Below are 22,441 nucleotides of genomic sequence, written 5' to 3'. Positions count from 1 at the left end.
GCCCTAAGTAACTGGTCTGCCCTGGTGCAGTTTCTGTCCCCAAGTGCCAGCACTGTCCCTCTCAAGGGTTTCCAAGTGTTGCAGCCTCTCTTTCAAGTCTGTTTGCTCAAGCCCAGGCAAAGCGAGCTTCCTGGGAGATTTGTGTAGCTGGAGATCTATGCCAGTGCTGTAGTAGATATCAAGGTGGTCTGCATTTCAGGGCATCCTCATCATGTCCACCATCAAATTGTGTGAGAAGTGCAGGACCACGTCCAGCCCCTGGGTGTTCCCAGACACGCTGGTGTGGCCCAAGACGCAAGTCTTCATCTCCACCCCCTCCCACAATGACACCTACCGGGACCACTAGTGCTTCTTCACCAGCGTTGACTTTGAGGATGGCTGGTACATGTGGAACACCACAAAGGACCTCCTGAAGAGGCTGCCAATCCCAGGGGCCAAGGTGTATTGCATCTATGATACGGGTTACCAGCTCTGGAAACCTACGATGACCGCTTCCCCTGCGAGGACCCCATCAACTTCAATGCACTTTGCATAGCAATGTACATTTTAGAGAAGCAAATTAATAAAATGTCCTGGGCATGGCAAAAAGAGGCTGGGATGGGGGAAGAGAGAATATAGGTCAGGCTGCTAGATCTCAAAACTATCTACAAACCCCCGTTGCCTCTGCTGCTTTGTGTGGGGGAAGGAAGGTAGGTTGATATTTTTAGAGTGAGGCAGCTGAAAAGGGCCACAAATGGTTATTTATTCTTAACTGTATACAGAGAGGCGCTTGTGGGATTTTCTGTCTCCAGTGCCAAAGTAACCTAACTGACCTTGGGTATTTGGGAAGAGGGTCACCTCTGGCAACAAACTGCCTTGGTCTAGCCCTGGATGTTTCCCGCTTAACTCAACCCTAGAACTGGCGTCGCCTGAATCAGGAAAGAGTTTTCATCCCTTGTGGGAAAATATTTGTTGTTTGCGATGGTTCATTTGCTCTTAACACAACACAAACTGAAATAGGATACCTCAATTTTTTATTAAGTACAGAATCTCAATAAAACAAATAGTAGTTGACATCACACAAAGGGAAGGGCCCCAGAAGGATCCCCTGCATGGACCTGAAATCATTTTTAAAAGTTCCAAGTTGAGGCAGAGCACGGAGAACGAGCGCTGCCGCCCTCCCAGCCAAAGGAAACAGGAAGAGTGTGGACGGAGCATCAGAACCGTGGCTTTACAAAAATACATGTTGTACAATTTACATGGGGAGCAGTTGTAGGAATGTACAAAGAGGTGAGTTTTATGGCAAGAAAAATACTCTTGTGCAGTGGAGGGACTAGGCAACTGCCTCTGGTTTGGTAAGGAAGAATTAGGTGCCGATTCTCAAAAGCACTCATGTTTCTGCCTCAAAAGGAGAGCTTGAATATGCCTATGGACAACCACATTTCTCTCTGCCAGAGCACAGATACAGAGTCCTATCATTGCTAAGTTGATAGGCAGGACTGATAGGCAATATATTCAAGACCAAGTTGAGCAGGAGCTACTGAGGCTGTCCCAAAACAGATCAGCAGGAATTCAGGCACTCTGGACAGCCAATGGCCACCGCAGGCTCATCACAAGGACGTGGAAAGTGGTTTCCAACTCCTGCGAAGATCTCATTTGCGCCATTCAGGAACTTATGGAATGGGGCTTGGTTCTGCTGCTGGAGGGAGGGCAGGGGATGGCAACTCTGAAACAGAAACACCCCCCTCAACCTGTGCAGAGACTAGGAGGAAAAGAGTATTGCTTGGTGGAAGTAACAAAGTGGCACTAGGATGGAAACTTCTCGCCTACAATTCCCTTCTGCGCCCGTATGGCATACAGAGATACAGGGGTTATGCAAACTCACAGTTCGCCCACTCAAGAGTTGCCATGACTTATGCTGGCTGCCAGGCACCTGCAGAGGTCCACCTCCTGAGTGTCTGTGTGTGCTTGGGCTTTTGAGGTGGCCCCTTCCCCATGTATCTCCTTTGCAGTCATCCCAGGAAGCCTGTTTCCCTTTTCTTCCCCTCCAAGCGTGGCAAGTATAGCCCACCTGAGCCTGCAGCCAGAGGGCCCCCCTCAATACACCTAGCTCAAGGGAACAAGCAAGCCTCGGGGCTCCTTTGAAACCAAAACGGGGAAGGAGGAGACACACAGCCTGGTGAGGTGGGAAATACCATGGGAAGCAGCCCCACAGAGGGTTGGTTGATGACTGGGCTGGCCGCATAGCCTGCTCTGGGCTTCAGCTGGTTGGCCAGAAGGGCGATGCAGAAGGGACAGCTGCTCCACGCTTCAGGTTCACGGTGGGGGGCTCAGCCCTCCTGCAGTCAGGGCTTCTGACCGCCAGGCAGGACCAGGGCCTGCAGAATATCCGAGAGGGACACGATCCCCTTCACCACATTGCTTTCATCCACCACAACCAGCCGATGAACCTGTGGGTTAGCAGAAAAGGCCTGTGAGGACTTGCTTGACACAGCCAAGATTTAGGGGTGGCAGTGATTTAGAGAGCCAGGGTAGTTTAGTGATCACAGAGCGCTGGGACTGGGAGCGGGGTCCAAATCCTCATGCAGCCATGAACTTCACCAAGTGACACTGGGCCAGTCATCTAACCTACCTCACAGGGCTGTTGTGGGGGCAAAATAGAGAGGGGAGAAACTGTATACTGACCTGAGCTCCTTGCAGGGAAAAGTGAGGTGTGAATGGGGTAAATTAATACGTAAGTACAAAATTAGTATCTATTTGTCCCCAAGTCTATATGAAAAAGAAATTTGGTGTTCTGGTACTCATTCTCTTCCCTTGCAAATACTCTCTCATGCTATTCAAAGCCTTCCAAGTTTCTCCATGGAAATGAGAATCCCATCCTTCAGTGATAAGCAACCTGTTACATAACAGCTTCGTGGTTAAACAGCAAGTCAAGGGCACCTTTGGTTCCTTGTCAATCCGAATAAGGCTGTATAAAGTGTGGACTTCACTAGCTGACAAATGCTGTTCTGAACTCGTCCTCACACCCCAGGTTTCAGGCAAGACTCTCCCATAAAAAAGTCCCATTGGCCAACTTTTCCTCGTATTCAGTTGTCAGATTATGTGCGCACCAAATTTCAGCTGTTGTAGAAGCGCCTTCATTTAACTACTTCCACAAAGAAACCAAAATAACTATTTCAGTTTCATCATTACCTTTTCCAGGAGGTGGGGAAATCAACCCATACAAAATCTGGCACTAATGGGTACCCTGAATTATTCTGTATTACCAATGAAGTTCCACGACTGCAGGAGTGGGGAATCTTTAGCCCCTACAACTCCCATCAGCCCTAGAAAGCTGGGCTCACAGCCAGGGATGATGGGAGTTGTAGTCCAGCAACATATGGAGGCCCAGAAGTTCCCCACAGCTGCCTTATTGAAACAGAGTGGCCAAGGAGCAGTTGGAGAGGAAGGGCTTGTTGGAAGTATTGTGCTACAACTCAGCTTGCACTGGAGGTTGATGTGTCTGTATGGGAACGAGGCGGCAGAGAGAGGAACCTCCAAGTTTCCTAGACTGCTGTCCTTGCTGACCTAACCTGTGCTGACCTTCCATCAGGTGCTAGACTTGATACTCAATTCCTACTTCCTCCCCTGTTGTCCTCAACTTGGGAGAAGAGACACCTTTTGTGTCTCTCCTGTGAAGATGTAAGAGCAAGCATGGCTCAAGGAATCTCCACAGTAGCTATAAAGAACCAGTATCTTTCCTATCCAACATATATTCCCTGTAATAAATGTTGCTTTGTTGTTTCCCTAAACTCAAGACTGTCTCGGTGTGATCATATCCAGGGTAAAGTGTGCTCCTCCAATCGGGATTCAATACAGGCAACTCCCCATTTATGCACATTCAATGCACATGCAAATGCATATCACGGCAAACTCGGAAGCTACATGAAAAGGGGCAAAAGCAGCCCTAAAAGATTGTGGAAATGGCAGAAAACAGTGCCCATGAGCCTTTGCAAGTGCAATCCCAGGAGCCCTTTGAGGCCTGTGGAGAGTTGGGAGTCTGAGCAAGGAGGCTCGGAGGCAGCAACTGTAGTGTTTGCAGGTTTTTTCAACTGTGTTCCCAATATACGTGATTTCACTTAAACACGTGGTGCCTCGGAACCTAATCCCAGCGTAAAACGGGGAGTTGCCTCTATTAAGTTCAACTTTGCTGAGTGCTTTAACTCCAGATAGGGAGTTACCAACAGGGATTACCTCGGCCTCCACCAACCGGTTGATAATTGTCTCCAGAGTCTCATGCTTGTAACACTTGAGCACACCCTCAAAGTACTGTGAGCGATGCTGCAATGCCTTGGTCACCGTCACATCCAGGTTGTTGTACGTTTTCTCTGCTGCCAGGTTCTAGTCACAGAGAAGACAGACAAGCTGAGGAGATCTGGTGGCATACTTGACCTTCATGCAACTCCCAAAGTTTGTTCCCCCTACGTCCATGTGCACCCCGGGCTGCAAGAATGTGCGAGAATGTTTCTCCCCACTCTGTGAAATTTGAATCTGCATGGTGTGCTTCCATGCTGGGGCTGCTTGCAGCACATTTACAGAAGACAAGACAGAAAGACCAGAGGCGCATTCCTTGCAACAATACAGGATCATTCTTTCATCAGTGCTCTGTGGTGCCAACACAAGTTAGACCCTGTTGTATCAGCAGCCAGCAGCTGCATTGAAGAATGTCAACAAAAGTAAATTCCCACAGGCGATTTAAGGGAGTGAGCCAAGTCATGTTCCATGGAGGAAAGGAGTAATGAAGAGGTGGGACTCCAAGGTCACAAAGGCCACATTCACACCCTACATTTAAAGTACTGCAATGCCACTTAAACTGGTCATAGTTTCCCCAAAATAATTCTGGGAGCTGCAGTTTGCCTCCTAGCAACTCCCAGCACCCTTAATGAATTATAGCTCCCAGAATTCTTTAGGAGAGGCTATAACAGCTTAAAGTGATCCCATAGTCACTTAAATGTGTGATGTTAATGTGGTCTAAGCCAGCATGAGCCAAGGAAACATTACTTCCTGACTCCAGTCAACTGAGCTCTGAGGAAAGCGCCACCAACCAAATCCTACTGGCTACTAGTCCACATCACCAACACTTTCTCTGCTGTGGGAAACGGAGGCTTCCTGACCCCTTTAACATCCAGAGCTTAAAACCACACCAGTTTTGCAGGGATGCCTAACACCCAAATAGAGCCCCATGAAAAATATTTGGGGAGAGAAAGGGCCTGCAAGCAAAGCAAAATGTACTCCCATACATAGAAACATAGAATTGCAGAGTTGAAATGGACCCACGGGTCATCTAGTCCAACCCTCTGCAATGCAGGAATCTTTTTGCCCACCGCGGGGCTCAAACCCACGACCCTGAGATTAAGAGTCTCATGCTCTACCAATTGAGCTATCTCAGCTGCATTCATCAAAGACTGGGGAGATACTTACAATGACATCAAACTTGGAGTAAATGTCTACAACCCGGCCTGAAAGACAGAGATAGGAGTTTTGTGAGGTGATCTCAATATTTTACTCGCCTCCCTCCCCTGATATCATATGTTGTTCATATCTCTCTGCTGCAATGACTATTGGCTGCACTACCCCCCACAATTTGGAGTGCAATGCATTACAAGCAAAAAGCAGGTGTGTTAGAAAATGCTGCTTACAGGATCAATGGCTGGAGGTGGTTCTGAGAAGAATAGCAACCCACACAGGGGTAAAACACTCTTAGGTCACTAGCCAATTAGAACTTGGCAGAGGAAGAAATTCTTTCTGACCCACACATAGTAGCCAGATCCTGAACATGAACAGTTATTATTCCATGGGTGCAAACCCTGACCTTTCAACAAACAAACAAAAATGAGCACGTAAAGCTCTATAATCGTTTTTTAAAAATAAAATAAAATAAATAAACAGCCAAGAGAAACCACACATATAGTTTTATAAAACACCAGTACAGAATCTTCCTAAAATAATTTCCTAAGCTCCATAAATCCATACAATTTCCAAAAATACAGGTTTCCAAACAAATTTTCTTCCTTTATTTATTATAAAAGGTATTTAATTATAATAATAATTATACTATACTACTATAACATTACAATAATTATAATTATATTATAAAAAGGTATTTATTTAATTATTATAAAATGTATCTTCCCTCTGCTTATAGTGTACACCAGTTATTCTGCATAGTTGATATACATGGGTTTGAGCTAATCCTTTCTTTATTAAATTGTGTACCACACCATAAGATATTCTTTAAACTTGCTAAAATATTAATCTATTCTAAGACCAATAACTTGTCAGGATAGAACCACATTCTCAGGTGAGCAAATATAGCCTCTTCATAATATATTGTAATAGGTGGAACGGCTATCTCTCCATTTTTATTCTTCTGAGTTTTTATGGCTACTGTTTTCATTTGCCAAATAAAATCCTTAAAGCTCTTTTGCTAGTTATCAAGAATTTCAGGAAGAACTCTTATTGGTAAATTCAATAGTATGAATATAACTTTTGGTATGATTATCATATTTAGAACCATGGTTTTCTTTAGCCAAGGTGTATCCCACTGTGACCAGCAACTCAATTCACTTTTAACTTCAAGTATCAACTTTTAATGATTGTATTTAGATGGATTATTTAGATCTTGTGATATCTATCTACCCAGGTATCTGAAGAAGTGTGCATGCACACGAAAGCTCATAACAATAACAAACTTAGTTGGTCTCTAGGATGCTACTGGAAGGAATTTTTTTATTTTGTTTCAACTAAGGCAGACCAACATGACTACCTACCTGTATCTACCCAGACATTTGACCAGGGAATCTTTCCAAGGTATTTTAGATCACTTTGTAATTCTGTTGTTGGAAAAGTTGGTCAAGTGAAAAGGCTTTAACTTATCCAGTTCTTATTTTTAACACAGTGCAGCTTCTCGTTCACACTGCTGTTTCCAAGAGACTGATTTAAAATATAACCCACTGATAGACGAGAAATGCTTGAACCCTAACTGTCTACATTGGCTGAGCTCCACTCCCTGCAGAGATGCACCTCACCTGACTCATCCACCACAGGCAACGCAGAAACCCGCTGTTGTACAAAGATGCCCAGTGCCACATAAACAGGGGTGTTGGTATGGACCATGGCAATATTTTCGTAGGTGCCAATCTTCAGCTCCTCGATGCTTTTGGACATGAATTCTGGCTTGGGAAACTCTGCAATCTGCAGGATAAGAAGATACAGTTTCTTATAGCAACCTGGAACTCTGTGGACAAAAAGAAACAAGATGGCACCTCACAGCTATGCCAAACAGCTCCAGGGCAGAGGGACGGGGGAGGAATGCAGCAACGCCAGCCGTAAATATTTGAGCTGGCCTGCGCCAGGGGTCACTCACAAACAGCTTGAGGAACTTGAGAATGCGCTTGTGGGTCAGGATGTACAGCGTGTTCCCAGAGTCAGGGTCGATGACAGGCAGGCGGTGGATCTTGTTCCGGATCAAGGAGGTGACTGCATCATACAGGCTGGAAGTCACAAGTTTGGGGGAAGCATATCACAGATGAGAAGCAACAAGGACACTCAGGAGCCTGACAAGGGATGTGTCAAAAGCTCAGGGAGAGGGAGAGAGAGAAAGAGGAGGTGCATCTGGGATTCTTGGAGGAGATGCAATGACTTCTGGGTTTTGCTCTATTTAATTGATGGTCCAACCTATCCCAAGGAGAGGACAGAGGGAGAAGGAAGACACCGGTGAGAGCTGGGAAGGAAGGCTGCCACAAGTGAGAGGTGTAGCTAGTATTTCTCTTGCTAAGTCACTTTGAGACTTTTGTATATAAGTGACTAACAGACATAATAAATACTAAATACTTAAAGAATAGCACCACCATCTGAGACATGTAAGTGAACTGTGGTGAACCACTGTGGAATGACAATTACTGTACTCACAACTGTTCATTTGGTATCTTGTAATCCATTTTGGGCACCATTTTGTGGGAAAGTCACTCACAAACAGATGATGAAAATCAGTTGCATATACTGTATGTAACACTAATGTCTCACAACAAATGAAACATCTGTAGAAAACACAACTTGAAAAAGAGACAATGCACATATTTTTGTAAACTAAGAAATCTTTAATAAAAAACGTATTTTTAAAAAGTCAGTTGCATATTGGGGGGAATCCATCTCACAATTCCTTCCTCTTGACTGGGTAAGATAGCCAGATGGGAATCCAAGTAGTCCCAGGAACATAATAATGAATTAATATCATTATCTCATAGACCTTATGGGGGGCCTAGAACAGGAATAGCCTATTTCTCTATTCTCTGGGGCTGCTCTAGTTTCCAGACAGCAGCCAGGGAGGGAGGAGGGCAAAAGTGTACTTTGTCACACACACAAAAATCCATACAGGTTGCCAGGTTTCTAAAGAAAGTTGGCGGAACTACAGCAGGGATGTGGAAACTGTGGCTCTGGCTGCCCAACTCCCCTCAGCCCAAGCCGGCACAGCCAACAGTCAGGAATTATGGGAGTTGTAGTCCAACAACACCGGGAGTACTCAAGGTTCCCCACCCCTGCAGAAAGGGCTTACTTTCATGCAGCAACACATGGGATCAAGCACAGCTGTGACATTACAGACAAAAATCAAAGAGAGAGGTGTTACACTGATGTCCCTCCTTCTCTCTTGTACAACTGGAAAACGTATCGCTATGAGTAAATAGTTTACCACACCTCAACTGAAATTTGGTCGGACCACCAGGGTTCAAATAAAAATTGCTCCGCCTGCAGGCCACTAGTTGCCCATCTATGCCATAAAGCAAGTTCACCATCTTTCAGCATCAGTTCCTCATCTGTAATGCAGCAATAATAGTCACCTCCTTTTTACAGGACTATGGTGAGAGGAACTCTAATAAAGACTGTAGATCAGTGATATCCACTCAAAAGCATTTAAATGAAGTGTCTGTGTATTCTGTAATTTATCCTTGTCTCTTAAGGGACCATTTCTTTTCAGCTTGCAAATAATTTTGTGGCAAGGAATGGACTTAAGGTGCAGGGCAGAAAGCTTTCTAGGGAAGAACTATGTAGAATCCCACTATTGTCTAGCCTTCCCTAAAAACTGTCCCCTTGTTTCTAAATTTCTCCTCATAACCAAGAGAGCTAGAAACTTGGTTTATAAAAGAGAAGCTGAGGTTCTCAGGGTGCCAATATTGCATGTGGATGCATACAGTGTTGGGATACTGCCAGGGAGACAAAGGCCATCATGACCCCACGTCGATTCCGGACGATCCATCAATCTCCCGTAGACACGCAGTATCATTCAATTAGCAACACGAGCTCCAGAAATAGCTTGCCACATTCCAGAGCTGATGCACGCTCTATCAGCAGAATTCGCACAGCGAAAGATGCACGCAGGAGAGCATTATTTACAACTTTATTCAGCATTGGTCAGAACAAAGAAAAAAAATGACTGCCTGCTTCAATGTCTCAGGCACAGAGAGAGAAACGAAAGCAATAGACAAACAGAAACATCCTGTGAACAGGAAATACGTAGGCTGTGACTCACAACAGCCTGTCCCCTTTTTAAGGTGGAACGGAAATATCCTAACATACAGTACCCACATGTGTACGGCCCAAAGTGTATGGGGTTGTATCCAATGAAGTCACCTGGTTTGCACAAGGGCTTCCCCCTAACCAGTGGAATTTCTGCTCCTTCTACGACCCCATGCATGCACACACAAATTATGTGGGGAGAAGAGTGGAAGGGGAAGTTGCATTGCACAAGGGGCTGTCCTTCCACCAATGGGAGAGCTTTGCTAGATACAAGCCAAATCCCTCTCTTTATGCATTTAGCTTGGCACCAGTCACCTGCTTTTCTGTGGGTACTTTCATCACAGGACTTGTGGCCTGAGCAACTCAGGAGGTACTGGAGAAGAAAGGAGATCAGAATGCATTTGTGCAGAGGAGCACCAAGGCACAAGAGGCAGAATCACTACAGTCCAGGGGCAAGAGATGACTAAGGAATCCACTGACCGGTGGCGGTTTTGGCAGGGCAAAATGAGGAGGCTGCCAGATGGGGCGATGGTAGAAAGCAAGAACTTGGCAAGACTTTTTTTAAAAAAAATGCAGACACAGTTTAGCCCCCAACCACATATGGGCAGAGCTTCTTACCTGGCACTAGGTGAAATGCAGACCAGGGGCTTGAAGGAGTCCTGCAGGTAGACTTCTGTATGTGGGAGAGAAAGTCTCTGTTATGCAATGGAACCAAAGTGTTGGGAGGTAGAAGAAGAAACACAGATACTGCGTTATCCTCAGGGTCCCTTCCAACTCTACAATTCTATGATTCTATGCCATAGCTGTCAACTTACAGATTTGAAAATAAGAGACCAGCAGCCAAAATAAGGGACTTGCAGCCTCACCTGTTCCAGGCACTCCAGTCTTCCTGTCCTCCTGCAGTCTGGTCAAACTCATGCTGGTAGCTTCGAGAACACTGTCCAACCAACTTTGTAACCAGAGGTTCAACTGAATAGAATCTGAATCACATGCACCACAAGGCCTATGCAGCCTCAACTTAAGATGGCTCCCCGGCCTGGCTTTGCACTGCAAAGTTTGCAGCAACACGTGCAACAAAATGGCGTCCAGCATTCAAAACCCCCCTCAGCTTGCATTAACTAGCCACACACAAGGCATGCAAGCTCCACCCCCAGTCATTCTTAGACTTCTTATTGGGTGAGCAACACAGCCAAGCAACACAGTTGGAGCCTCCCTCCTTCCTGGCCGGCAGGGAGGGAGGGAGAGGAGCTGCTTCCTTTGAAATTTAAGGGACATTTAAGGGACATCCATCAATAAGGGACAGCAGCGGGACATGGCGCTGGAATAAGGGACTGTCCCTTCAAATAAGGGACACTTGACAGCTATGTTCTATGCATGGGGAGCAAGAGAAACCTACAGCTCCTCCTGCTGGCCAGGGGAAGGAGGGCATGAATTGGAAACCATGGAGGAAAAAAAGCGCTTTGCCAAATGCATAGCAACTCCTTCTCCACCAAGGCTGGACACACTCGGCACACATTCTTCTGGTTCTAATTCTTCCCCTCCAGAAGTGCTCCGTATTGTATTTGCCCCACATCCTCACCCTCCTTCTCCTCACCTCGCCATGTTTCAATCTTGTGCTCCTCCAGCTCATAGATCTGCACCTGCAGACACCAGAAACAGAGCAGATCATCAGTGCAACAGAAGCCACAGGCCTTTGTGCCACCTCTGCAAGTGTTGGGAGCTCCAGCTTGCTTTGGGAACTCGGGGGGGGGGGTGGAATTTAATATCCCAGCTATGGAAGAAGTGGTTCCCCCACCAATATCAGAGGCAGCACCCAGTTGACTAGAGCTCTGGACTCCAGAGAGTAACATCAGTGTCCACGATGAGTGAAGAGCTTATTGCTGCTGTGTCTTTTTTCTTCTCTGTTTACTGAATGTATTATTTTTAGATTTGTTACGCTCTGTTTTGTACTGCCAACCATCCTGGAACTGACTGGAGCATAGAAATTATTGAACAGAATAGAAAAACCCTCCTGAGACCAAAACTGAAATCCAGCCCCAAACTCACCCTCTCTAATCTGTATGTTTCCACTCACTCATTGCAGAGGAAAACTTTCAGAAATCCTAGGGGCTAGAAACTTGTTCTTGGGAAACTCAAAATAGTCAAGATTCAATGTCAGCTGACAATTCTGTATTAAAGACCACTTTCCGGACAAAATCATCTCAGTATATATTGGCTTTTTTTAATGTAGAAGGGGATGATATTGCCCAAAATGTACTTACCATGGCTGATTTGTAATAGCGATGCAGGATGTTGATGAAATCCGTGATTGTGAGCATTCCTATACGGCAGAGAAAAGGGAGGAAAGAGTTCAGCTTAAGCAGTCAACTGGGGGTGGGCAAGAAGACAAAAGATATCTGCCTTGTGTGCTTCAGAGGAGATACACTTACCTACAAAGCTTTGTGTTTTGCTGTCCCAGAGTGGGGCGGCTCTCACACCATTAGTCACCAGCGCAAAGAAGGCTTTCTTTACCTGAAAGTCAAACAAAAAGTACAGTCACACAGCAGGGCCAATTCAACCACTCGATTCTGTTATTGGAAGCCAGCTCAAAGACTCTGTTCCACTTATGCAGAAACCCTGCTCTTGTCTGTGGGTGTCCCCACTTTGTGGCCAACTGTTAAGAAGGAATGAGGTTTTAGCTAGGAATCTTGGAAGCCTGGCTAGAGGCTCCTCTTCCTCTGCCCTCTGGAAGAACATGGTGCTACCCACCTGCAGAGAAGTGTCGAAGACCACAAGCTTGGAGCTCGTTGGAATGAGGTCGTAGCAGCGATGCGATTTCATGAAACATGTGTAGATGCCGCTGCCAGAATCCTCATCTGCTGCGGAAACAAGAACAAGGGGCCTATGAGTGCAGACTGCCAAAACGCTCTTCACCTCTCAAAAGGGAACAGAAGGCAAAGAAGGAGCATGAGATTTGGAGTTTTCTATGGTGCAGAGGCACATGGAGGAAGAGTGGAGGTCTGCAGAGCAGGAGTTCCCATTCATCCAAGGGTTAGAATGGGGAACTTCAAGCTCTTTTACGTCTCATTATTATTTATTCTTTGTATAGCCTCATTATGGGACACGGGTGGCGCTGTGGGTAAAACCTCAGCGCCTAGGACTTGCCGATCGCATGGTCGGGGGTTCGAATCCCCGCGGCGGGGTGAGCTCCCGTCATTTGGTCCCAGCTCCTGCCCACCTAGCAGTTCGAAAGCACCCCTAAGTGCAAGTAGATAAATAGGTACCACTTTATAGCGGGAAGGTAAACGGCGTTTTCGTGTGCTGCGCTGGTGCCGGCTCGCCAGAGCAGCTTCGTCACGCTGGCCATGTGACCCGGAAGTGTCGCTGGACAGCGCTGGCCCCCGGCCTCTTAAGTGAGATGGGCGCACAACCCTAGAGTCGGACACGACTGGCCCGTATGGGCAGGGGTACCTTTACCTTTATAACCTCATTGCTTTACGAAATAATATAAGCTGGTTGTGGGGAGGGAGGGAGAGCCCTACCTCAAGGAGCTTACAGTAGAACAGTAATGGCATTATTCTCAGGACTAAATCCGCCATGCATTTAAACACTCATGGAAATCAAGCAAATCTGCATTTCTTTGTATACCCTTTTACACCTTTCATTCTGCTGTTTCTACCCACTAAGGAATTAGTCAGAGCACCCACGACTCCTTCCAACCCCTCCTGGTTCAGGCCTTTCTCCTGAGTTTCCCAGCTTATTCCACAGCCATACAATATCATTTGCTTTCAAAAACTGGAGCTAGAGTTTCTCAGGATGCTGAGGCCACAATACCACTGAGCAGGAGGCTGGGAGACTACCTGAAGGCCTACCCTGGGAAGGAAAGCTTCTTAAAGAGATGAGAAGCTATGAGCCTAGATGGATTATATGGAATTGGCGGAAATGACTGGCAGAATCCGAGACCAGGGAGAAGAGTCGGTGGAAGAAGATTGGAAAAAAATTAAAGATTATTTACAGAAATATTGTAAAATTAATGAGCTTTAGAAAAATGGTGGAATGAAGTTTTATGGCTTTGGCAGAAATGTTATAAGGAACTAGGTACAGATAGATTGTTAATGTATTAAAGGGAAAAAACAAGCTTAGAATATGTTAAGATTAATTACAGGAGAGAAAACAGAGGAAGATGGAAAGGAATTGCTGAAACAGTTAATTGAAGTGGTTATACAAAAAGGGAGGCGTGAGGAAGTCAATGAAACAAGTGAATGAAAGCTAAGATTGAAAATATTGGAAGTGTTTTTAATTGTTCTTGTTTTGTTTTGTTAATTCAATGTTTTATGTAGTGTTTTTGTTTTTGTATTGTATTATATTGATTTGTTTAATTCTTTTTCTTTCTTTTTGTAATCTTTAAACTCTTAATAAATATTATTTTAAAAAAAATAAAAAAAGAGAAGCTATGAGCCTAAAAAGGGGTAGTGGCCATTTCTGGAAAGGCAGAAATTGCATCCTTTACTTCTCCTCTGAATTGCTCAGACGGCTACTTTGGGTGGGAAAATGATATTTTGGCTTGTTCTGGAGAGAAAGACGGTGATGAAGAAACCCTCGACATTTGGTGAGGTGGCAATGCAAGGCTCAATGGCCTAGAGCAGAAGGGCTGGACCACAGCTCCCATCATTCCTGACCATTAGCCATGCTAGCAAAGGCTGATGAGAGCTGGAGTCCCAGGGCCGCAGGTTCCCCCTGCCTGGTCTAGAGTGACCCACTCTGGGGATTGAAGAATAAGCTTGAGGGGTGTAGGAAGGCATATAGAAAAAATGTCAAACTTCAGTAAGTCTCAGAGTGCAAAAGCACATGACAATGAGTCAGCCTATGGCCAAGGGAAAGTGTCCACAAATCACTATCTTACCAGCAACAAGTGATTCCAAGCCAAATGCTCAACAGCCTTATCCACCCTTTCACTGGGCCTGGGACTCATGTGCATGGTGGTTTGAGAAAGAAAAAATTGCAGTGAGTCTTTCCCTTCATTCCTTTTCATATTCAAGCCTCTGTACAAGTGAGATACAACTCCACTTCTCCAGGCCTTACAATCATAGAGTTGGAGGGCACACAAAGATAATCAAGTCCAACCCCCTGCAATGCAGGAAGCTTTTGCCTAACTCACAAGCCTGAGATTAAGAGTCTCATGCTCTCGTACCAACTGAGCTATCCCTGAAGGCACAAAGGAGCACCTAAGACTTGGGAGTGAAGTCTTTTCCTGCTGTTTCTTATTTTCTTCCCCCACCCCACTCAAACATGAATGAGGGAAATCCCCGACTTCCCCCCCCCCCAAACCTTTAAGGATGCCAGAAGACTTGTGGATGGGGAGGAGAGAGGTGATGGCAAGGAAAAATAGAGGCTGGTTTGTAAGCCAAGCAAATATTGGTGGAGCCATGGTCAAAGTAAGCCAGAATCCCTTAGGAAAACCTGTGAGAGCCTGTCAGCATCCCATCATCCAGGAGGGTCTTGCTGACTGAAAGGTGAACAGTGCTCTCCATTTCAAGCACCATATCTTCATAATGTCATCACAGACATAGACCATCCTCTGCTCAGCCCCCCAGAGCATCCTCCAAGGTGTGACACTCACCTTCTGGTGAGGGCAGGCTTTTCTCCAGTCCACTCTCAGGAACAGTGGCCTGCAAAGAATAAAACACAGAGAAATAGGAGATCAGGGGTGATCAGCTACAACTCCTCCAGCATCCTGCAGCTGCCAACATGGACAATGGTCAGGAATTATGGGAGGTGTAGCTGAATGTCACCTAGAGAGTCACAGAGTCCCCAAATCTGAGCTAAGGGAAGATTGATTGATTGATTGATTGATTGACTGACTGACTGACACACACACACACACACACACACACACACACACATGACAGACACATGCAAGAGAGATGCTTGACTGCAACTATTGTAGGAACAGTTCAGAAAGGAAAGAAACAAGGGTCTTGGGATCCAGGCTACCGGTTCATATTCCTCTTCAGCCATGAAGCTCACCTTGTCACTATTACTCAGCCTAGTTACTTCACAGGATGGTTAGGATGATGCAAGGAAGAAAACTTATATATACACAGATACAGCCCATGCACACATACAAGTGCACAAAGCATGTGGTGGCACATCAGGAAGACATCCCTCAGAGAGTGCTTGTGTTCGTGAAGGGGGAGGACATTCTCATTTTTTATATCCAGGATGCAACTATGCATCCCACAGCTGACCCCGAACAAGACTGCTGGCCAATTAAGACCTCCAGTTCAGGAGACCCACCTCCTTAAAGTCAGGGAATGTGAGCACAGCACGAGGAAATGCTGACAATTGCACTTCTGCAGGCTCCTTCCCAGCAGCTGGAAGGGTGGAACTGTGCCCTCGGTGACTCCTGTCCCCTCTCCCACGAAAACTTCATTATGTTCCCACAATGGTCAGCATAGTTTCCAGGGCATGACAAACCCCAGCTGTCCACTTCCAAGCTGGGAAGGAAGCCGCCACCATTCAAAACTTGCCCAGAGAGCCTGGTCATATCAAAATAGGAAAGGTCTCCACAGCAAAGGGAGGTGTGGCCACGCCTCACCTGAGCAACAAAACCTGTACAGTACAATTTAAAGCTGAACTCTGGGCCAAGATTTTTGCTGCAGTCCAACCAGGAGTCTGCCTACTGAAAGACGTTTGTCTACCTCACACACACAAAACGGTGTTTACGGGAGAAAATGTAAGCCGAAGATAACCAGAAAAGCAGGCTTCCTAAGCAGACTGCACTGGTTGAAACCAAAACCAGCAAACATCTTGCTGCAGGTGACAAGAAGGTGTTCTGAGATGAATTTGCGCTGAACAAAATTATTTCAGAAATGTGAAGTGTGCAAAATTCTTCCATGTTTTCAGTCTTAAGGACTACAAGTAAATCAAAGAAAATCCAGATTGTTGGACACACACAAGTTCTCAAGAAACGTAACTTTCACAGCAGCATTCAAACTTCATGACAGTTTTCTTAACATACGGTACATTCTGCAGGATGTGGGTGATCAGCCTGTAGCTTTCAGTACAGACATAGGAACTCCAGAACAATTCTACATGGCCTCTCATTAAACCTTAATCAAGAGACCTCCGGGCATAGGGCAGTATATAAATTCAATAAATCATCATCATCATGGCATGTGAAAACATCTGCACATAGCCTCTCTTGTAAGGATGTGGGGGAAAATATTTTCAAGAAAGAAATCTACTATAGGGCAAGATACTACAGGAAGGAAGTAGCTGGAGGAATGGCTTATGGTCTCAGTTGTCTGTCTCTACACAAATGCACAGGGTATGGGAAACAAGTAAGATTAATTGAGCTTTTAATACAGGATGGCAAATACGACCTGGTAGACATTACTGAAACCTGGTGCGATGAGACTGGAATGTAGGAATTGAGGAATATAACCTGTTCAAAAGGAATAGCCCAAATAGGAAGGTAGGAGAAGCAGAATTATATGTAAAGGATGTGTACACTTGTGAAGAAATCCATGACGTGGAGCATGGAAAGCAGATTGAGAGTATATGAGTAAAAATTGTAGGAGAAAGAAACCACAGTTACCTTACTGTGGGTGAGTACTATAGACCAGTGTTCCCCAACCTTGGGCCTCCAGATGTTTTTCGACTACAGTTCTCATCATTCCTGACCACTGGTCTTGCTAGCTAGGGATGATGGGAGTTGTAGTCCAAAAACAGCTGGAGACCCAAGGTTGGGAAACACTGCTATAGACCACCAAGCCAGACTGAATACTTGGATGATGCCTTACTAGAGCAGATTACCAAACATTCAAAAAGGAGAGATATAGTAATCATGGTTGGACTAGATGTCCCTTGGGTCTCTTTCAACTCTCAAGATTCTATGAATTCAAACTGTTGGTGCTGACCTTTAAAGCCCTAAACTGCCTTGGCCCCGTAGATCTGAAGGAGCCTCTTCACTTCCATTGTCCAGCCCAGACACTGAGGTGGGCCTTGCTCCGTGGGGCTAGTGGTGGTTCCCACACTGCGAGACCTGAAGCTACAGGGAACCAGGCAGAGGGCCTGTCCTGGAGAATGCCCTCCCAGCAGAGGTCAAAGAGCTGAACAACTATATGATTTTTTGTAGACATCTGAAGGCAGCCCATTATACAGTGGTACCTCGGGTTAAGTACTTAATTCGTTCCAGAGGTCCGTTCTTAACCTGAAACTGTTCTTAACCTGAGGTACCACTTTAGCTAATGGGGCCTCCCACTGCCGCTGCACAATTTCTGTTCTCATCCTGGAGCAAAGTTCTTAACCCGAGGTACTATTTCTGGGTTAGCAGAGTCTGTAACCTGAAGCGTATGTAACCTGAAGCGTATGTAACCCGAGGTATCACTGTAATGAAGTTTTTAATATTTGAATGTTTCACTGTGTTTTATATTGTTATATTTTGTTGGAAGCTGAGGGCAACCCAGTCAAATAGGCAGGGTATTATTATTATTATTATTATTATTATTATTACCACTACTACTACTACCAGCACCAAGTTCATGCTCCGGGTAACTATAACTCCTTGAATGTCAGTTGCCATCATCTTTATAATTTTAAAAAGGATTATTACTTTTTTTTTTGTTTCATATCTCATTTAAAAAGATAATTCGCACTACAGAAGCCTCCATATACTTGCAAATACTCCCAACTCAGGCACATATATGCAGGGATTATTTAACTACAGTTTCTGTATGAGTGTCTATCTGTACATAAACCCAACATTTAGCTTCAACACTCTGGCAGGCAATCTCACAAAGCGTGAGCAATACAGATAAATATCTGCATTTAAAAGAAAACTGTTCTGCTGCGACCCAGCACTTCCCCGTATACACGTAGCCTGCAAACCTATTGAGCCATCATCACCCATGTGTGCTAGCTCTCTTTGCTTGCCAGTGTCCAGAACTGGTGGGCTGTCACTCCTGCTGTAGTTCCACACCAGTTTGTGCGTCATGCCATTGGGGGATATAAATAAGAATTGGGATTAGACTAGGGAAGGTCAGGGGCTCAGTGGCAACAAGCCTCTGCTCACATGTAGCAAACAGCAACAGAACTAGAGAGGAGACAGGCTCTCATGAGCATAGATAATTGGATTTAAAGGCAGCTGGAGAAATTGCCCTCCTCATGGACTCTGAAAACTGTAGACTTCACAGAGAACTGTAACATTTGCTGTTACAGTAAAGGCTTCTGGCCACTATTTCTACCGTTGGTATCTAATACTCACCAGAAAACAAGCTGAGCAGGCTTTATGGCTTCCTATTCCTGGCCACGCCTGAGCACACCAAGAACAATTTCTACCATGCCATTGTTTCTCCCACAGCCTCCACAATACAGGAAAGAGGCACCCGGCAGCCAGGATTTTTGAAAAAAAATTAAGCCATCTGAACAGGGCAGAGGCAACATTTCAAATTCCTTCCAGGGGCGCAAAGCTTTGGCAAATTATCAGGTTAGATCAAATGCCTCCAGTGAGATACACCACGACTTAAAAGAATTTGCTTCAAGTGAGAATATCACAAGACCTCCAAGGACAACAGACTGATACTTACAAAGCAAAACAATACCAATACCAATAAGTATTCTTCTTCCTGGGATTCTGAATGCAACCCAAACTTGAGCCACTCTCCTTTTTATGTTTAATTTTTACTTTTAACTAAACTGTATTTTCTTTCTCCATTCCCTTAGTTCTTACATGATACAGAATTCCATGTTTTTCATTTAATGAAAAGAAATATTAAAATGAAAAATTGAGGTGGATTAAAAAAGATGCTTCTGGCATAATAATGCCTCATAACTATTTTTATAAGAGAATGTTAATGGCATATTGCATTATGCTTGTTGCACTGAAGCATCGCTATGAATAGAACACACGTTATCTTGAAAGAAGGATAAGTACAGAGGCAGAGCAGATATTTCATGATGCTGCAACATGCTAGGCCACATCGCACCACATACCCATGTTTACTCAGAAGTAAATCTCATGGAGTTAATCTAACTCTGCAAAGGACTGTGACCTTTGCCTGCCCCACGTTCCCTCCAGGAGGAATCAGAAGACACTGTTGCTGTGCATCCCATCAGTGCACACAGTTCTCAGAGGTTAAGGCTGTATTTGCAGAGAAGTTACTTTTACTGACAGCAGTTGCTGCCAAGGCAAATGGCTTCTTTGCAGTCACAGTGGATGGGAAGCAGCACTGGCTCTGCCTCCTTTTCATTCCCAAAGAGGGAAGGAGGTGGCTAAGTTAACTTGCAATCCTATACCCAGTTAAAATAAGTGGGGGTTTTTCATTGTATCCTTAAGGAGAAGATATGCAACAGAGATCCAGATCAGCAAATGTACTTGAGTTAATTGCATCTTAAAGCTTTTCAAATTAGTCACAGAAATAGCTGCTAGCATCTTTATGTGCCCCCACCAACACCCCAGACATTCTTTTACACCCCTATAGTTCTGTCTTAAGCATGAATAGTTACAAGCAGGCTGCAGTAACATTTGCATTGACAACCAGGAACAAGTTACTGTCACTCCACCTCAGCCCAACCATTTACAATATGGGGATAACAACCAACTTATCTTTAGTGTCATCATGCAGGTGCAGGTTCCTAAGATAATTCACATGGAGCACTCTGCACACTCTAAAAGTGCTACATAAAAGCAGCAATTACACACACACACTATCTATCTATCTATCTATCTATCCACATACACATATCTCTCTCTCGCCCTGACTTAGCCACTGTGATCCACGCGACGGTCACCTCCAGACTGGATTATTGTAACTCGCTCTACATGGGGCTGCCCTTGAGACTGACCCAGAAACTCCAGCGGGTGCAGAATGCTGCAGCGAGACTCCTTACGGGGTCTTCGCTGCGAGATCACATTCACCCTGTGCTATACCAGCTGCACTGGCTCCCGGTGGTGTTCAGGATCAGGTTTAAGGTGGTGGTTTTAACCTTTAAAGCCCTATACGGCCTAGGACCCTCGTACCTACAGGACCGCCTCTCCTGGTATGCCCCACAGAGAAACTTACGGTCTTCAAATAAAAACATCTTGAAGGTCCCAGGCCACAGAGAAGTTAGGCTGGCTCTGGCCCAATGGTGGCCAGTGGCTTGAATTTAATTAATTTTATAATGAATGATTTTAGAGTGTTGTTTGTGTTGTACTTTTGTAGTGTTTTATTGTTGCTAGCCGCCCTGAGCCCGGCTTCAGCTGGGGAGGGCAGGATATAAATAAAATTTATTATTATTATTATATATAATATATACATGTGCTCACTCGACCATTTTGATCAGCCTATACAGTATGGTACTGCTACAGGTGCCACGTAATACCCATTCTGCACTTGTAAGAACTAGACCATTTCGTAATATGGCAGCTATGGAACTCCCAGCCTATTGAGAGCTCAAGCAGGCGCCTCCACTGTACTCTGGAAAGATCCCGCACCTGCTGAAACCTCTCCTCTTTAGAGAAGCCAACCCAGATGCTTAGGAAGTTGAAGTGATTCTAATCTGTTCTAGTCTTTTAACTTCTGCTTGTTTTAGGAGGGTCACGAACCTTTCTCGATTTCACGGTTTTATCTTTTTGTGAGCTGCTTTGAGGCTTGGTTTGGTTTTTTCACAATCAAGAAACGCATAAATTTTACGAAATAAAGTAGACGGAGACATACAGCTACAGATACTGGCACAACACACACCATCTAGCCCTGATGTGATAGCTCAGTCGGTAGAGCGCGAGACTCTTAGATCTCAGGGTCCTGGGTTCGAGTCCCGCGCTGGGCAAAAGGGGTTGCACTAGACCAGTGTTTCCCAACCTTGGATCTCCAGCTGTTTTTTCGGACTACAATTCCCATCATCCCTGACCACTGGTCTTGCTAGCTAGGGATGGTGGGAGTTGTAGTCCAAAAACAGCTGAAGACCCGGTGTTGGGAAACACTGCACTACTAGACGACCCTCGAAGTCCCTTCCAACTCAACCATGATTCTGTAGCCTCCGCCTCTCGCTTAAAGACCCCCGCCCAATGAAGTCCCTGCCGGGCGGCCCCCAGAGCTCTCCATTAAGGGTGGGGAAAGGGAGGAGCAGCAGGAAACCTCCCTCCGAGTAGCCGAGAGGAAGGAGGGAGGGAGGGAGCACGAGACGGAAACTCCCGAGCCCCGCTGCCACTTACCGCCTCCATGATCCCCGCCGCTGCCCCCGGAGAAGGGGTGGCGCCTCCCGCTCCAGTTACCGCCCAAGCATAAACCTGAGCGCCCGCCTTGACGCATCACTGCCCTCACTTCCGCCAGGACGCGGCGTCACGTGAACGGAAGCGGAAGGAACAAAAAGAAAAGGGCGCCGCTCCACGTCCGGACGTAAAAATAAGGCGGTTTCCGCGCCCGCCCGCCTCCTTCCTCTATGGCTCCACCCACCAAATCTTACTCGAGGCGCAGAAGTCTAAGGATATAGAATCGTAGTTTTGGAAGGGATCCTCACGGTCATCTAGTCCAACCCCCTGCAATGCCAGCAGTTCTTTAATTGCTGTGCCACACAGGCCTCCGGCTTCTCTGAAGGTAATAATTAACAGCAACATCAGTTATATCCTCACCACACAAAAGAAGACCCAAGTTAGAAAGAGAATAAACTCCTGGCTTCTAAATTCTCCCTTGATGTTTCCACTATTTCCTTTGGGCAGCTGCCTCCAGGGGGGGAGTGGTGCCAAAAGGAACCAGGAAGCCCCCACTTCCTGATTTTAATCTAATTAAAACCATGAAATCTAATCTAAAACGGGTTAAAATCGCCTGAGTTTCCTAAGCACCTGAGTTGTGACTTTGACTGTGGCAACCACCCAAGGGACCAGGAGGCATCTGTGGCCAGTCAGATATTGCTGGACTTCCAGCTCCCTGGGGCCAGTGAGCACTTG

The 22,441-nt window shown here is 45.6% G+C and overlaps 1 protein-coding gene across 2 annotated transcripts; it reads right to left on the bottom strand.

Moving 5' to 3' along the window:
• Positions 1 to 991: 991 nt before the first annotated feature.
• Positions 992 to 21,838, bottom strand: PRKAG1 (protein kinase AMP-activated non-catalytic subunit gamma 1). 2 transcript variants are annotated; one of them, XM_081845040.1, is made up of 12 exons: positions 21,710 to 21,838; positions 15,131 to 15,179; positions 12,280 to 12,389; positions 11,961 to 12,042; positions 11,793 to 11,851; positions 11,126 to 11,171; positions 10,150 to 10,204; positions 7,385 to 7,511; positions 7,047 to 7,212; positions 5,440 to 5,477; positions 4,213 to 4,359; positions 992 to 2,429 (listed from the first exon to the last, which is right to left on the bottom strand). In XM_081845040.1, the coding sequence occupies exons 1-12, from the start codon at positions 21,716 to 21,718 to the stop codon at positions 2,325 to 2,327; spliced, it is 993 nt and encodes a 330-aa protein (XP_081701166.1). In that variant the 5' UTR covers positions 21,719 to 21,838; the 3' UTR covers positions 992 to 2,324. The 2 variants fall into 2 exon arrangements, with proteins under 2 accessions (XP_081701166.1, XP_081701167.1); XM_081845041.1 differs by having other exon boundaries at positions 12,280 to 12,386.
• Positions 21,839 to 22,441: the final 603 nt, after the last annotated feature.

The sequence above is a fragment of the Podarcis erhardii genome (genome assembly GCF_964252035.2).
Source record: "Podarcis erhardii genome assembly, chromosome: 2".
Taxonomy (NCBI): Eukaryota; Metazoa; Chordata; class Lepidosauria; order Squamata; family Lacertidae; genus Podarcis; species Podarcis erhardii.
Note: the sequence above shows the minus strand (reverse complement) of the source record. Positions and strands in the feature narration are given on the sequence as shown.